The sequence below is a fragment of the Orycteropus afer genome, unplaced genomic scaffold (assembly GCF_000298275.1).
Source record: "Orycteropus afer afer isolate SDZICR_OR568_19922 unplaced genomic scaffold, OryAfe1.0 scaffold00213, whole genome shotgun sequence".
NCBI classification, from domain to species: domain Eukaryota; kingdom Metazoa; phylum Chordata; class Mammalia; order Tubulidentata; family Orycteropodidae; genus Orycteropus; species Orycteropus afer.
Genome location: NW_006921800.1, coordinates 2,111,355 through 2,129,015, shown reverse-complemented (window position 1 = coordinate 2,129,015; position 17,661 = coordinate 2,111,355). Strand labels below are relative to the sequence as shown.

The following is a 17,661-nucleotide window of genomic DNA, read 5'->3' as shown; positions in this document are numbered from 1 at the left end:
GATGATGGGATCACGTATAGCAGGGATTGTGGGGCCGGCACGGGATTGGGCAGTGTTTCGTTCTGCTGTGCATGGGGTTGCTATGAGTCGGAAACGACTCGATGGCACTTAACAACAACAACAAATTATACACTTAAAAATGATTGACATGTAACGTATTACACAAAAACATTATTCTACATCCTACTTTGGTGAGTAGCAACTGGGATCTTAAAAGATTGCAAATGGATGTCTAGATGCAACAATGGGTCTCTCCTCGTGCAGAGCTAAGAAGAATGAAGAAAATCAAAGACTCATGGAAACAATTAGTCCAATAGACTGGTACACCATGTGATCCTCAGCCTATATGACTATGAGACCAGAAGACCAGATGGTACCTGGCTACCACTGTCAACCACTCGGAGGGGAATCTATGTAGGAAATCCTGGATAGAGTGGGAGAACAATGTGAAACAAAACTAAAAATCATTAATAAAAATAAGGGACCAGGTTTGCTGGTGTGATAGAGCCTGGTGGAGCCCCTGAGACTATGGTTCCTAGCTGACCTTCAGGTCTGGAAATGAACTTTTCCTGTGGCTTCCAGCCAAACAAAAGACAGGCATATGAGCTGAACATTTACATTAAGTAGATACACTCCTTGTGGAGGTCAATCATGGGAGAATAGAAGGGCTGTGTATGCACAAGAAGACAGCTTAGGGGCAGGAGTGCATGGGAGGGAGTGACACAGGGAAGAGGTGCTATGGGGAGGAAGTGGAAGGAGAGCTGTTGCATTATGGGAGATTACAGTCAATGTCATGTGACAAAGTGTATGTGAACTGCTGTATGAAAGATAATAGCTCTGTGAACTTTCAGCCAAATCATAATCAAATTTGAGGAAAAAAGTGATTGATATGGCAAATATTTTGTTGCATATATTTCACCAATAAAATTTTAAGAAAATTACCAAAGACAAGCCCGACATATTGATACAATTTATCTGTAGAAGGAAGATGTTTCTGATCAGTGCAGCTAGCTTAATTAACATTTCTGGGGTTTTTGTGCTCAGAGTTCCAGGGAGAATGTTTCACAATAAATTATACACTATGTCACCACTTGCAAAACAGTTTTCGTATATGATCTGGGGTGCCACTTGATAGGATCATAATAAAATTTTATCTCATCCCCTTGAACTAAACCTCTGATCTAGCAATATATGAGTTCTCTAAGGTAAACAAACTCATTGTAAAATATAACTGCTTTGTTTTGTTACTCTGCTTTTCTTTATTAGTTCATTTCTCTGATACTTCTCTTGTGTTTTCTCTGAAACAATAATTACAAGAAGACAATGGCATTGAAAAAATCACTGAAAATGAGATTTTATGATGGGATTTTTGAGACTTTATCCTTTTAAATCAGTACTCGACCTTTGAACTGGATAAGTCCATTTTTTGATAAATCTTTTTCATACTTTTAAGTGCAATAGAATTATTATTAAAAAACCAAATATAAATAAAAATAGGTATGTGGATGCTAAATAACCTAGCATGTTCACTTGCATAGTTTCCCATTTTTTATTTTGTATTTGCACTCTGAATCATTTAGTGGGAAAGCAAGTGGGAAGGCATTTAGTGGGAAAGCAAGAACATAAGACTCCTAGATATGAAGCCATATTCATCATAAACATGATTAATATATGATTGAGGTATGGTATATGCATCTTTGAAACAGATAAAGAAATAAGATGACTTGGAAAATACACAATTATATATTGTGAAAAGTACTATAAAGGAAACAAAACAAGAATGGGACAGAGAAAAGCTGCCAGTGTTCATGTTGGCAGAAGAAACTTAATTAGACAGGATAGTCAGGGAAAGCCTCCCTGTGGAGGTGATATTTAAATGCAGACATGTTGTTGGGTGCCTTCAAGTGAATTTCAACTCAATAGTGACTCCATGTGACAGAGTAGAACTGCCCCATAGTGGTTTCTAGGCTGAAGTCTTTATGGAAACAGTTTGCCACATCTTTCTCCCTTAGAGCTGTAAGATAGGTTCTAACCTCCAACAATTCAGTTAGCAGCCAAGCAGTTAACTGTTTTGCCACCAGGGCTCCTTAATCTAGACATGGCACTTTGTTACGCAGTGTTGTCCATGAGCCTGCAGCTCTGGTATCATCTGAGACCTCATAATAAATGTCTCAGGTTCCAGAGTTACTGGATCAGAATCAGTCTTTTAAAGATAATTCCCAGGCAATTTGAAGGCACACTACAGTTTAAAAATATGGACCTGATAGATGAGTAGCCAGCTTTGTAAAGAGTGAGGGAAGAATATTTTAGGTAGAAGTAACACCTCTGGTAGCATAGCAGCTAAACCACTTGACTGCTAACCAGAAGGCTGGCGGTTCAAACCCACCAGCCACTCCTCGGAAGGAAGGTTGGCCAATCCTACTTCTGTAGTGATACTGCCTCGGAAACCCAAGGAGGGGTCGCTATGAGTAGGGGCCGACTCGACGGCACATAAAACAACAACAACAACAACAACAACAACAACAACACCTGGGGAGAAAGATGTGGCAGCCTGCTTCTGTAAGGATTTACAGCCTTGGATACTCTGCCAGGGAGTTCATTTCTGTTCTATAGGTTCACTAGGAATTGGCATAGACTCAATGGCAATGGGTAGAAGTAACACCAAGTAAGAAAGTCCTGAGGCAGGAAGAAGCCTATTTCTAACCCTGATCCTTTTGAACATAGTAGTATAAAAGCTTTTATCAGGACAATATTTGAACATTTCAGCTTTCTTCACATTTGTTAAATGAACTACCAGAAAGACTGTGAGGTACATGAGTAAATACCGGTGTTAACATAAACCAAAGCACCAAACCCACTGCCCTGAAGCTCATTCCAATTCATAATGACTCTGTAGCAAAATAGTAGAAAGGGCTACAAGCAGAACACCTACCCCAGGGAGATGCACCACTTAGATCGATCAAACATGAGACCTCAGAAGGGCAGCATTTGCATAGAGGGAAAGTTGGACAGACAGGAATGAATAGATAAGAAGAGCACAGGGAAGGGGTAGTCACTGGGGCGAGAGGGAGGAGAGCTTTTTATTGTTGGGATTGTAATTGGGGCCATGAAATCAAATGTGCATGAATTGTTGAGAGTAAAATGAATCTGCTTTGTAAATTTGCACCCAAATCACAATTAAAAAAAAAAAAAAGAAGTGGAACTGCCATAGTTCTTCCAAGGCTGTAAATCTTTATAGAAGCAGACTGCCCTGTCTTTCTCCCATGAAACAGCTGGTGGGTTTGAACTGCAGCCAAATGCTTTAACCACTACACCACCAGGGCCCCCTGATAACATAGGAACTGTTATTGACTCTAGTTTGGGTATGTGTGCAGAGCCAGGCTGCAACACCCCACATGGCTGCTGGCAAGGAGACAGAGTTAGATCTATTGGCTGCTGTTACTGAGGCAAAGTCTCGCATGAGGTACAGTTGGTGAAAGGCAGAGGTAGGAACTCATACTGATGTGACAGGTGCTCTGTTGGTCATGGGTTAAAACTGGAACTCCGGAAAAATCTGAGCTTACAACATCAGTTGTTGTTGTTGTTGTTATTGTTTGCCGTCGAGTCGGCCCCGACTCATAGTGACCCCTGCTTGGGTTTCCGAGGCAGTATCACTACGGAAGTAGGATTGCCCAACCTTCCTTCCAAGGAGTGGCTGATGGATTTGAACCACCAGCCTTCTGGTGAGCAGTCAAGTGCCTTAGGCACTATGCTACCAGAGCTCCTTTTACAACATCAGAATGTCATCAAAAAGCCAACATTCTGGCTGAAAATCACCAGTCAATTGGCAAAAATTAGTTCTCAGGATGACCAAAGTCAGAGTTCTACTTCGCGTTAGAAAGCTACTATTCTTTGTCTATTTTTAGGGTTACTAAGCCTGTTCAATTTGTCTTCACATAGATGGGATAATTATTTTAAATGATAATTATTAAATATGAACATAATGGCAAAATACCAGTTATAACTTTAGTAGGGACAAATGAAGTTGAATTCTCTTTCTCCTGAGTACTGACCTGAAGAACAAAACTTAATGTCTAAGATAGGATGAATTTTTCTAATACCAGACTGATAAAGACAAAGATTTTGCATATCTCAAATGAAAGAAAATTCCTCTCTATACTGAGGAAAATTGAAGTAACTGAAGAGAGAAACATAATGTGTGATGGGGACATTAAAATATTACAAATGGCTGAGATTTATACTCTCTTTCAAAAGTCTGAATACTTGAGTTTGAATATAGCTGAATTGTTTCAGTCTTTAAAAGTGACATTTTTCAAATCAGTGGTTACTTGGGTATTGGAAGTAGAGGAAAGGTGGAGGAGAGGATGAGGCACAAGGAAATTATGGGGTGAGGGATATGTTTACTCTCTTGATTGTGTTGATGGTTTTGTGGGTATATATATCTATATATATATCAAAACTTACCAAATTGCAGACTTTAAATATATGCAACTCATTTTACGTCAATTATACTCAGTAAAGTTGTTTAAAAATAAGTGAGGAGGATTTCCCCTCCTGAGTGCCGAAATTTGTTAAATTAAGGACTGACGGAATTCTTCACACTGAAGTGTAGGATAGCTTCCAGATAAAATTGCCTTACATTATTTCAGAATAAAGACAGCTTCTATTGCTTTCTCACTTTACACAAATTGTAAACAAAAGCATTTCAGAAATATTGATAACAATATATATTTTTTATGGAATTGTGAACCAAAGAAAAAGGGTAATATAAAATTAGAAATAAATTGCTCCCAAAATAGAATATATTTTATCCTTAAAAGGTGATGGTGACTCTTCATCTTGAAGCTTTTTAAATAATAGCCAAAGCAAATGATTTTCTCTTTAACTTCTAAAAATACATTAAAGTAAACATCTACAAATTTCTATAAATGTTACATAGTACTGGTAGTGAAATGGTAACATAAACTTACTGCAGAACCTCATACAAATTTATTTTATTTCATAAGAGATATTCAAGTCAATGTAAAGGTATGAATACATCAAATTGGTAGTATCTGGAAAATGTTGGTAAGAGCATAATTGAAAGATTTGCCATTCACTTCTGAAAGCAGCACAGGAAAAAGAAAAGTTACCTACAAAGGGCAAGAAGTAAGACTAAGCCCTGATTTCTCCACAGAAACTATGCAGGTGAGAAGGTAATGGGATGATATATATATATAAAACCTTGAAATAAAAAAATTTCCAACCAAGAATTATATACCCAGCAAAACTGTCTATCAAATATGAGGGTGAAATTAAGAGATTTCCAGATAAGCAGTAATTAAGGGAATTTGTTAAAACCAGACCAACTTTGCAAAAGATGATAAAGGGAGTCTTTTGGACAGAGAACCAACAACAACAAATGACAACAGCCAATAACTAACATATAATCCAGAAACCAACCCAGTTATAGAAGTATCCAAAGTAAAATAAGCTTACAAGATTGTAAACAGGGAACCAGAGGCATCAATTGGTAAATGAGGATAACTACAAACCAAAAAGAGGGAATGAATAGTGTTGTTACAGAACTTCTAAAGGGTGAGGAAGTTAAGACAATTGTGAGATAGAGCAGATTGTTCTAAACTTGGGAAGAAAATTATAAATTACAGGGTAACCTCAAAGAAAAATAATAAACCTTCACGTCAAAATAAGAAAGAATACAAGCACAAAGACTTAGCAAATATTGAAACAATAGCAAGAAGGAAATGATAGTATGCCTCAAACAAAATGAGCTCAGCACAGAAAATTATACGGAACAAAGAAATCAGCAACACCACAAAAAAACACATAACAAAATGACATCAACAAATTCATACTTATCGATACCTATATTGAATGTAGATGGATTAAATGGACCACTTAAAAGATGGAGAGTTGCAGACTGGATACGAAAATATTACCCATAAATATGCTGTCTATAAGAGACTCACCTTAGACACACAGACAAAACTAGACTAAAAGTCAAAGGTTGGAAAAAGATACACCAAGCAAATGGCAACCAAAAGAACAGGAGTGGCAATATTAATTTCTGATAAAATATACTTTAAGACAAAAACGACCATAAGAAACAATGAAGGACATTGTTGTTGTTAGGTGTTGATTCATCTACTCATAGCGACCAACAGAAGGGAACATTGCCTAATCCTGTGCCATCCTCAGGATCTGTGGTATATCTACTTGAACCCATCATTGCAGCCACTGTGTCAATCAATGTTGTTGAGGACCTTCCCTCTTTTTTGTTGACCCTCCACTTTACCAAGCATGATATCCTCCTCCAGGGAATGGTTCCTTCTGACAACATGACCAAAGTAGGTGAGACAAAGTCTGGCTATTCTCTCTTCCAAGGAGCATTCCAGCTGCACTTCTTCCAGAACAGATTTATTAGTTCTTTAAGCAGTTCATGGTACTCTCATCACTCTCCACCAATACCACAACTCAAAAACATGCACTCTTCTTCGGTCTCCTTAATTCATTGTCCAGCTCTCACATGGATATGAGGTGATTGAAAATACCATGGCTTGGGTTGCCTAACCCAAAGAGACATTTTTGCTCCTCAGCACTTGAAAGAGGTCTTGTAAAGCAGATTTGCCCAATGCAGTATGTCGTCTGATGTCTTGACTGTTGCTTCCATTGTAGAACTAAGTAATATGAAGTCCTTGACAGCTTCACTCTTTTCTCCATTTATTGTGATATTGCTTATTGGTCCAGTTGTGAGGTTTTTTTTTTTTTTTTTTTATATTGAGGTGTAATCCATACTGCAGACTACAGTCTTCAGTCTTCATCAGTAAGTGCTTCAAGTCATCCTCACTTTCAGCAAGCCTAGTTGTGTCATCTGTGAATCTGTGTATTGCAGGTTGTTAACGAGTGTTCCTCCAATCCTGATGCCATGTTCTTCTTCATATAATCCAGCTTCTTGGATTATTTGCTCAGCATACAAATTGAATAACTATGGTGAAAGGATACAACACTGACACACTCCCTTCTTGGTTTTAAACCATGCAGTGTCCCCTTGTTCTGTTTGAACAACAGCTTCCTGATCTATGTACAATTTCCTCATGAGTACAACTAAGTGTTCTGGAATTCCCATTCTTCTCAATGTTATCCATAATTTGTTATGATTCACACAATCAAATGCTTTTCCATAGTCAGTGAAACATAAGTAAACATCTTTCTGGTGTTCTTTGCTTTCACCAAGATATCAACTATGACATTCCTCATTCCACATCCTTTTCTGAATCCAGCTTGCATTTCTGGAAGTTCTCTGTCAATATACTGCTGCAACCATTTTTGAATTATCTTCAGTAAGATTTTACTTGCATGTGATGTTAATGATATTGTTCGATAATATCCACATTCTGTGGGATCACCTTTCTTTGGAATGGGTACAAATATGAATCTTTTCCAGTCAGTTGACCAGGTAGCTATCTCTTGGCATAGACAAGCGAGTGCCTCTGGGGCAGCATCCGTTTGTTGAAACATCTCAATGGGCATTTTGTCAGTTCCTGGAGCCTCATTTTTCACTAATTCCTTAAGTGCAGGATCAACTTCTTCCTTCCACACCATTGGTCCTTGATCATATGCCACCTCTTGAAATGGATGAACATCAAAAATTTTTTTTTGGTACAGTGACTCTGTGTATTCCTTCCATCTTCTTTTGATGTTTCCTGCATCATTCAATATTTTGTCCATAGAATTCTTTCAATATTGCAACTCAAGGCTTAAAGTTTTTCTTCGGTTCTTTCAGCTTGAGAAATTCTGAGCGTGTTCTTCCCTTTTGGTTTTCTAAGTCCAGGTCTTTCCACATTTCATTGTAATAATTGACTTTGTCTTCTCTAGCTGCTCTTTGAAATCTGTTCAGCTTTTTTATTTTGTCATTTCTTCCATTTGCTTTAGCTCCTCTCCATTCAAGGGCAAGTGTCAGAGTCTCTTCTGACAACCATTTTGGTCTTTTCTTCCTTTCCTGTCTTCTAATGCTTTTTGCTTTCTTCATGGATGATGTTCTTGATGTCGTCCCACAATTCCTCTGGTTTTTGGTAATTGGTGTTAAATGCATTATATCTGTTCTTTAGATGGTCTCTAAATTCAGGAGGGATATAATCAAGGTCATATTTTGGCTCTTATGGACCTTTTTTTAATTGTCTTCAACTTCAACTTGAACTTGCATATGAGCAGTTGATGATCTGTTTCACAATCAGCTCCTGCCCTTGTTTTGGCTGAAGATATTGAGCTTCTTCTTCACCTCTTGCCACAGATGTACTCAATCTCATTCCTGTGTACTCTTTCTGGTGAAGTTCATGTGTATAGCCACTGTTTGTGTTGCTGGAAAAAGGTATTTGCAATGAATAAGTTGTCAGTCTTGCAAAATTCTATCATGTGATCTCCAGAGTAATTTCTATCACCAAGGCCATATTTTCCAACTACTGGAACTACTGGTGATTCTTCTTTATTTCTTTTGCATTCCAATAACCAGTGATAACATATCTTGATTGCACATTTAGTCAATTTTAGACTGCAGAAGTTGGTGAAAATCTTCAATTTTCTTATCTTTGGCTTTGGTGGTTGGTGCATAAATTTGAAAACTAGTAGTATTAACTGGTCTTCCTTGAAAGCATATGGATATTATTCTATCACTGACAGCATTGAACTTCAGGATAGATCTTGGAACATTTTTTGTGACGATGAAGCCACACCATTCTTCTTCAATTTGTCATTCCCGGCATAGTAGCTCATATGTTTGTCCGATTCAAAATGGCCAAAACCAGTCCATTTCAGCTCACTAATGCCTAGGATATCATTCCTTATGCATTCCATTTCATTTTTGAGAACTTCTAATTTTCCTAGATTCATACTTTATACATGCCATGTTCCAATTATTAATGGATATTTGCAGCCATTTCCTCTCAATTTGAGTGATGCCACATTCTAATTGGAGGTTTTGAAAGCTTTACTCTATCCATGTCGTTAAGGTCAGCTCTACTCTGAGTAGGCAGCTCTTCCCCAGTTGTATTTTCAGTGCCTCCCAACCTGAGTGGCTCATCTTCTGGCACTATATTGGACAATGTTTTAGGGCTATTCATAAAGTTTCCAGTAATATATCAGATAGTGTTTCACTGCTATTCATAAGGTTTTCATTGGCCAATTGTTTGAGAAGTGGATGGCCTCTTCCTTCTTCTGAATCTGTCTTAGTCTGGAAGTTCTGCTGAAACCTGTCTACCATTGGTGAACAAAAACCTCCTGGCATTTGTGATACTGGTGTCATAGCCTCCAGCTTCATGACAACATGTAAGCCACCACCAGACAACAAACTGACAGGTAAGTTTCTTTCCTTTAGTTGTTCCAAACTGCTCTGCTCACTTCCTGGCCTCTCTTAAAGCTGAAGGGTATTGCATAGTGATTAACCCAAGATGCACAAAACAGAAGATAAACTAGATGACTGGAACCTTCTAAAAATTAAATTCTTATGTGCATCAACAGCTTTCTCCAAAAGAGTAAAAAGACAACCCACCTAGTGGGAAAAAATATTCAGCGTTGACATATCAGACAAAGGAGTTATCTCTAAAATTTATAGAAAACTCCAGCACCTCAATATCAAAAAGACAAACAGTCTAATTAAAAAATGGGCAGAAGATATGAACAGACACTTCACCAAAGAAGATATTCAGGTAGCCAACAAACACATGATGAAATGTTTATGATCATTAGCCATTAACAAACAAAAAAATGCAACCACTGTTGTGGAGTTGGATCTGACTCATAGTGACCCCTCTTTGGGTTTCTGACAGTATAACTATGGAAGTAGATTGCCCAACCTTCCTTCTGAGGAGTGGCTGGTGTGTTTGAACCACTAGCCTTCTGATTAGCAGTCAAATGCCTTAGGCACTATACCACCAGAGTTCCCTGTTAGGCATTAGAGAGATGCAAATCAAGACAACCATAAGATACCATCTCATCCCAGCACTAATAGCAAAGTTCAACAAGCCAGAAAATAACAAATACTTGTGAGATGTGGAGAGATTGGGACTCTCATACGCTTCTTGTGGGACTGTAAAATGGTACAACCACTGTGGAAATTGGTATGGTGAGTCCTTAAAAATTTAGAATTAGAAATACCACTTGATCCAGCAATACCGTTACTAGTTATATATATATCCTAAAGAAGTGAGAGCCAGGACATGAACAGATTTATGCACATTCATGTTCATTGCAGCACTATTCACAATAGCAAAGAGATGGAAAAAAGCTAAGTGCCCATCAACAGAAGAATGGATAACCAAACTATGGTACATACACACAATGGAATACTATGCAATCTTAAAGAATAATGGAGAATCTGCAAAACACCACACGATGTGGATGAACTTGGAGGACATTATGCTGAGTGAAATAAGTCAATCACAGAAAAACAAATATTGTATTAGTTCACTATTGTGAAAAGTCAAGGAAGGGTTTATTCATAGAAGAAGACTTTCTTTTTTGTTTACCAGGGATGGGAGAAGAGGGGAGGCTAAATTGCTAGATAGGTTGAAAAGAAATATGTATATATATATATATGTTGTTGTTGTTGTTGTTGTTATGTGCCGTCGAGTCATACCTGACTCATAGCGACCCCTCCTTGGGTTTCCGAGGCAGTATCACTACGGAAGTAGGATTGCCCAACCTTCCTTCTGAGGAGTGGCTGGTGGGTTTGAACCGCCAGCCGTCTGGTTAGCAGGCAAGTGTCTTAGCCACTATGCTACCAGAGCTTCTATATATATATATATATATATATATATATATATATATACACCAAAGATTATGGTTACCATGTGGAGGGGGGGGGAAGGGGAAACTTTTGTGTGCAGGTCACCAAGTTTATGCTCACAGTGGTGGAATATTTTGGAAAAAGATAGCAATAATGGTGGCACAACGTGAATAATATCATCAGTGTCCCTGAGCTGTAAATGGGGAAGTTGTTATGTTCATGAATGTCTTGTGTATGGTTTCACCACAATAAAAGTTGGAAAAAAAAAAAGAGAAAAAAGATTTAGTATTTACTTTGCTTGTGAAAGATCCATGGGTAAGTATCTCTCACAAGGTGATATAGTTAGATGTTGATGCAATATTCAGATATAAAATTATATATAAGATATATACATATATATAAATAAAACATGGTCTAAAAAGTAAGTTGACAAATCAACAAGATTGTTGGTGTCTCATATAGAAAGTTCTGAAGTAGAAAAACCAATATATCCTTTCATTTTTGGCTTTAGAAAGACTTACTGGTATGACACATTGGCACTTACTTTCCGATTGTATTGGGTAGTATCGTAAGTTGATTGTCATCTACTTTTAGAGTAGTTAGCTTTTTCAATAGACCTAAAATAGAAAAGAAGTTTATTAATACATATGAGCAGATTTATGACAAGAAATGAGATATAAAAAATGAAAGAAATCACTTGTGAAGAAAAGCTAATTGGCTGTACTCATAAAAACCTACCAACTAATATTTGAATATAGGTTAGTTATGACCTCAAAATCCTGAGTTGCAAAAAATTCACTTAACACCAATTGTAGTTCTGGCTACTGATACGTAAACAAAACAGAACACCATAGAAACCTGAGTTGACACTAATAGTACCCTAACATTTCCCTATTCAATTGTGTAGTAAATGGAGCTGAAATATTTCAAGCCAGCTGTGATTTAATATTTAATTAACTCCTAAGCACTAATAACTAACATTCCTGTTGTGATACAAATTGAAAACAAATCTGAATTAAGCATAGTAATTGATAAATGCATACTGTGGTATTTCAGTGTAGTGGTTATAATTATAGGCTTGGAAAATTATAACATGACTTTCTACTCTTTTTGGTATTATTAATCCTTGACTTGGATTAGAGTAAGCACAAAACCTTGCAATCTTTGATATACCAAGTAGAACTGGCCAAAAATTGAAGTTCCAACTATTTATCTTTCACTGGATGATTTATGCCCTCCATACCTTTATTGCTTGTTCCCCTCTCAGGATTTTGAGGACTAATAGCCACAGATTAATGAAAGGACGCTTCATTTGGCATAATCAGCTTCTTTACCCAGCCACAGCATAACTTAATGGCATCAAAATGACTTAAATAGCCAAACCCAAGGACAAAACATTGACTTCTGAATACAAATTACCTTTTATTATTGATTAATTTTTGTTTTACATTGGAACTAGGCATATATGCTGTAGCATAATGTATTTTGCAGAAAACTTACTCTGATAGATACAGAAGAAGGCTCTGTGATCAACTGTGTTTGGGAAATGCCAGATTAAACAAAAAAGCAAATAAACTGGTTTCTTTCACGCAGGTTTTCTAGGAGCTTTGTGTGTGCGCATGCACGTGTGTGAATGCATATGAATGTGCATGTATGTGCATGCGTATGCAGAATATAGAGGAAGCCTAGAGTATCCTGAACATGCTTTGAAAGACTCTGCTATAGAATATAAGCTCCCCTCAAGTACTGTGAGTGTTCTTTACAGTTACAAAAAGTTTCAAATAAAAGGTGTTTTGAACTTTAAGTTTTGGTATACTATTTCATATTTTCCAAAACTACTCAGACTGGACTCCAGTGGAGAGAACTGTCCTCACTATCAGGCTGCTGGAAGCAAATGCTTGCAATATCTGGAGCTAATATAGCAGCTTGTACCTCCAGAATACACTGCTGAAAACAGCAGCCCCTGGGAAAGAGGATAATTAACATCACAGTAATTCATCTCTTAAATTTGAACAAGCACTTCCATATTCATCTATGTTCAAAGGATTATTAAATCATTTTTGCTTCTCTAGTTTGGATGTTAAAAATATTAACCTTGGAAATGTAAATGAACATCTGTGTTTATTCATCAATTGTAGCTATTAAAAAGGGGACTAAGAATTATACCTAAATTTCTTTTATGACTTGGTGGCCCTGATCAGACTATTGTCACTGCTCACCAGTAGAACTACAAGGGGTTTGGTAATCTCACAGTCACTTGATTGGGCCATAAGCAGGTTTTTGGCTGCACCACACATGGCTGAACAAACACGTTGAAGTTAGGTTGCAAGAGCACCCTTCAAGAGGATCAAGGACTCTGGGTCTGAAGTAGTGGTAAGAAAACAATGAGGCAGGTTGAGGATAGAGCCCAAAAAGTTGATGCAACAGATTTTTCTGGAGAATGAAATAGTGGCTCTGACAAATGACAGAAGCTTCTATAGCTTTAAAAGTGGGAGCAAGCCAGGCCTCCAGGCTCAGTTCCATGTCTGTGAATTTAAAGGAACCTGGTTTATCACGTATATAGTCAGTCCGTTGAAGGGAATACAAGCTTCTGTAGGAATCTGATTGTCCTGAGAGTGGAATTAGGCCATCAGCCTAACCCTCATTATTCACGTCTTCATTTGACACATTTGACTACATTTCTATATCATATTTGTTTTGACTTTCTTTTTCTATTCTACAGCAATCAAATGTATTTGATCTTATTCTCTTCTGCATGTGCACACTTCCCAATTCCTCAACCCTGCATCCTACACTCCCAACTAAGAAGTACTGGAGATAAAGAAAAAAGAGGCCTTTTAGCACAGTTTTTAGTGACTTACATATAAATATATAATTAGCATTGATGTATTAAACATCAATATAATTTATTATGAAAATAGCTAATATTCACTGGGCACTTACACATATACAATAGAAGTTTGAAAGCCAAATAAATATATATTAGCAAATGTAAGATTATATTATTATTATTATTGTAGCTAAGCACAACTGGGGAGCTCTGGTAGCATAGTGGCTAAGGCACTTGACTGCTAACCAGAAGGCTGGCGGTTCAAACCCCCCAGCCACTCCTCGGAAGGAAGGTTGGGCAATCCTACTTCCGTAGTGATACTGCCTCGGAAACCCAAGGAGGGGTCGCTATGAGTCAGGGCTGACTCGACGGCACATAACAACAACAACAACAAGCACAACTGAGTGCTTATTATGCATCAGGTACCATGCACAAGAAATGTTATATACAGTAATTCATTTATTCCTCAAAACAATTCTATGATGCTAAAATCTCATTTAGTAGATGATGTAACTAAGACACAGAGAGATCAAGTAACTTGCTTAAGGTCACACAGATAAGGTAGAAGAGCCAGCATCTGATCTGATAATCTTACTACAAAGCCTGAGCTTTTAATCACTGAGTAAGATAATTATCTGGGATTTCCTCCCCCCCCACCCTTATTGAATTCTCTGCTATCTAGAAGACTCTTTATCTAGAAGAAGAGAGAAGAAGTCCTCTAATTTTCTCTGGGACCAGCTCAAGGAGTTCTGGTGGGGTAGTGCCTAAGGCATTTGACAGCTAACTAGGGAGTTGATGGTACAAACCCACCAGCCACTCTATGGAAGGAAGATGGTGCAATCTACTTCTGAAAAGATTTACTGCCTTGGTTGGAATTGACTCAATGGCAGTGAGCTTTGTTTGATTTGAGGTCAAGGAAAGGTACATAGCACACAGAGTTGCTGTGTATATCATTCCATAAAATACCTCACAGCTGCTAAGTAAGTAAACTAGACATTAGGAAAGTAAGGATTTTATTTTAGTTGGTACCAACTAAACCAATCCACGCTCAAACAAGGAAGGTAAGATGTCATTTCCCACCAAATTAAAATCAATGAAATACTGAACAAAGCTCTTAATCCCCTATCCCAGATATTCTTCTTGACAAAGAAGGAAGTGTTCTGAGGAAAGTGAGTCATTGTACTTCATACCAGTGACTGTGCAGATATATAAGGTACAATATTCCCTGAGAGGTTGGTAAAGTCCAAAGGTAGTTCAGAAGAATGAGCTATGTGGTAGTTAAGGTTATGTGTCACCTTGGCTGGACCTGGTTGTGAGTGGCTGGGCAGCTGGTGGTAGTTATTCCCCATGATGAGATTGGTAATCAGCTCCGTAGTGGAATCTACTGGAGCAGCTGAGTAGCTGCTTTAGGGATGTGGTCTGCTTTGGGAATGGTCTGGAACTTTTTTGGCATGCTTGGATCCCGCATGTAGATGACTCTTCATTCAACAGCCTGCCATGTTATCTGCTGATCTTAGGATTGTTCCTGGACTTGAACCAGTGGCCTACCTTGTTATATGATAATCTTGGGACTGTGCCATTTTACTTGTCAACTTTCGGCTTGTTAGAGTCAGCAGCCAGCAGCTTCCTGAATGAAGAGATGCCTTCAGCTTTAGTGGACCAGGAGCAAGAGGCAGAGCTGATGCCCAAGGTTGAGCAGCTTCCACCCAGCCCCTAGAGCTGGCACTTTGACCCTGCACTTCTAGCCTCATAAACTTTAAGAGAATAAACTCCTGTTGTTAAAGCCATACATTTGTGATATGTCTGTTAGAGCATCACTAGAGGACCAAAACAAGCTACTATAACAGTGCTACTTTCTTATTTCCAGAACTAAACAGACCCTAACTAATATAATCATACAAGGTGCCTGTCCCAGTCTATATTTTTGCCAGCCAAGTATCTAGTCTGATGGCCTCTACATGCTGCCTGCCCTAGATCAGAAGGTTAATTTCCTAGTTTGCTTTCTTAAAAGAAGATGTTTTAAACAAATAATGCATCACGTCAGTAACATCACTTATTTTCAACTTTTTTTTTTTTAACGTCAGACTTACAGTGTTTTGTTCTGGTTGTGCCTTTTAACCAAGCTGTACCTTAACTTAAAAATATCTGATCTACAATTCTGAGTCTTTTAATAAATAAGTTTAATCTATTTAAATCCTTTACAATATTGTGATTTGTAACACGTATTTTTAATTTATTGTTTGCTAACCAGAAAGCTAGAGGTTCAAACCCACCAGCCACTCCTTGGAAGGAAGTTTGCACAATCTACTTCTGCAGAGATACCACCTCAGAAACCCAAGGAAGGGTCAGTATGAGTCGCAATTGACTCGATGGCAGTGAGTTTTTTGAGGTATTATTTTTTTTTCTATGATATTTTGATTTTATATGTTTTTCTTTTCTTTTCTTCTGCTGTATGAATAATGCTTTATTACTTTCTTCCTTCTCTGTTGTTTTAAAATATAGATTTAACTTCTATTTAAGTTGATACATTTAAAATCTTAATATGTCTGCTGAATTTTATATTTCCTTCAAATTCTAAAGTTATTCAGTATCTCTAATTTCATCCTGAACAAGATGAGAACTTAACACTCTTTAACACTAAGAACCCTCTTCCATGTTTTTATTTCAACATATATATTAAATATAAAAGTTTATTTCTTTAATAGTCACCAGTTATTTAGAAAAGGAGCTCGGGTGGTTAGTACCTAAGACATTTGACTAGCCAGAAGGTTGGTGGTTCAAACCCACCAGCCACTCCACAGAAGGAAGACTGAGTAATCTACTTCTGTAAAGATTCACTGCCTCAGAAACCCGAAGAGGGTTACTCTGATTTGGAATGGACTTGATGACAGTGAGTTTGGTTTGGTTTGGTTTGGTTTGGTTTGGTTTTAGTTATTTAGAAAGGAGCCCTGTGGCTTATTGGGTAAGCATTTGGCTGCTAAGCAAATGGTTGTCAGTTTGAACCCCACAGCTGCTCCATGGTAGAAAGATTTGGTAGTCTGCTTCTGTAAAGATACTAGCCTTGGAAACCCTATGGGACAGTTGCTATGAGTTGGAAATGGCTTTACAGCAATGCTTTCTTTTCCTTTTTTAAAAGTTACTTAATATACCAACCAAATGTGCCAAACAAGTTGCTCATCATTGCTTTATGCATTTACTCCCTTCCTCTGAGTTTGATTTCCTATTTTCTAAAGAAAGTACATCTTTTAAGAGTAGATTTCCTCAGTCTTCTTATATATAAAAATATATTTATTTGATCTTTACTCTTGAATGAATATTTAGCTGGGTATAGAAATATTGCCAGGCCTTTTAGCTCTCAATACTTTGAAGATATTACCCCACTGTCTAGAATTTATTTTTGTTGTTGTTGTTAAGTGCTACTGAGTCAGTTTTGACTCATAGCAAGACCATGTACAATAGAATTAAATGCTACCTGATCCTGTGTGATCCTTACACTTGTTGCTATCTTTGAGCCCATTGTTGTAGTCACTATGTCAATGTATCTCATTGAGGGTCTTCCTCTTTTTTGTTGACCCTTTCCTTTAACATGAATGATATCCTTCTGCTGGGTCTAGTCCCTCCTAATAACATGTCCAAAGTATGTGAGATGAAGTCTTGCCATCCTCCCTTCTAAGAAGCATTTTGACTCTACTTTCAAGACAGATTTGTTCATTCTTCTGGAAGTCTATGCTATATTTAATATTCTTCATCAACCATTCAAATGCATAAATTCTTTTTTGATCTTCCTTATTCAGTGTCCAGCTTTTGCATGCATGTGAGGCAATTGAAAATACCATAGTATGGGTCAGGTGCACCTTACTCTTCAAAGTGACATCTTTGCTTTTTAACACTTTAAACAAGTCTTTGCAGCAGATTTGCCCAGTGCAATATGCCATTTGATTTCTTTTTTCTTTTAATTTATTTATTTTTATTTGGGTGAAGATTTACAGAGCAAATTCACTTTCCATACAGCAGTTCACATATACTTTGTCTCATGTCATTGACCACAGTT

General features: G+C 37.5%; 1 protein-coding gene across 1 annotated transcript in view; it reads right to left on the bottom strand.

Moving 5' to 3' along the window:
• LRRC7 (leucine rich repeat containing 7) overlaps nt 1-17,661 on the bottom strand; it is a 601,965-nt gene that overhangs the window by 144,693 nt on the left and 439,611 nt on the right. The window contains 1 exon segment of the mRNA XM_007948315.2: nt 11,325-11,397. Within this exon segment, the coding sequence (XP_007946506.2) occupies nt 11,325-11,397 (73 nt within the window).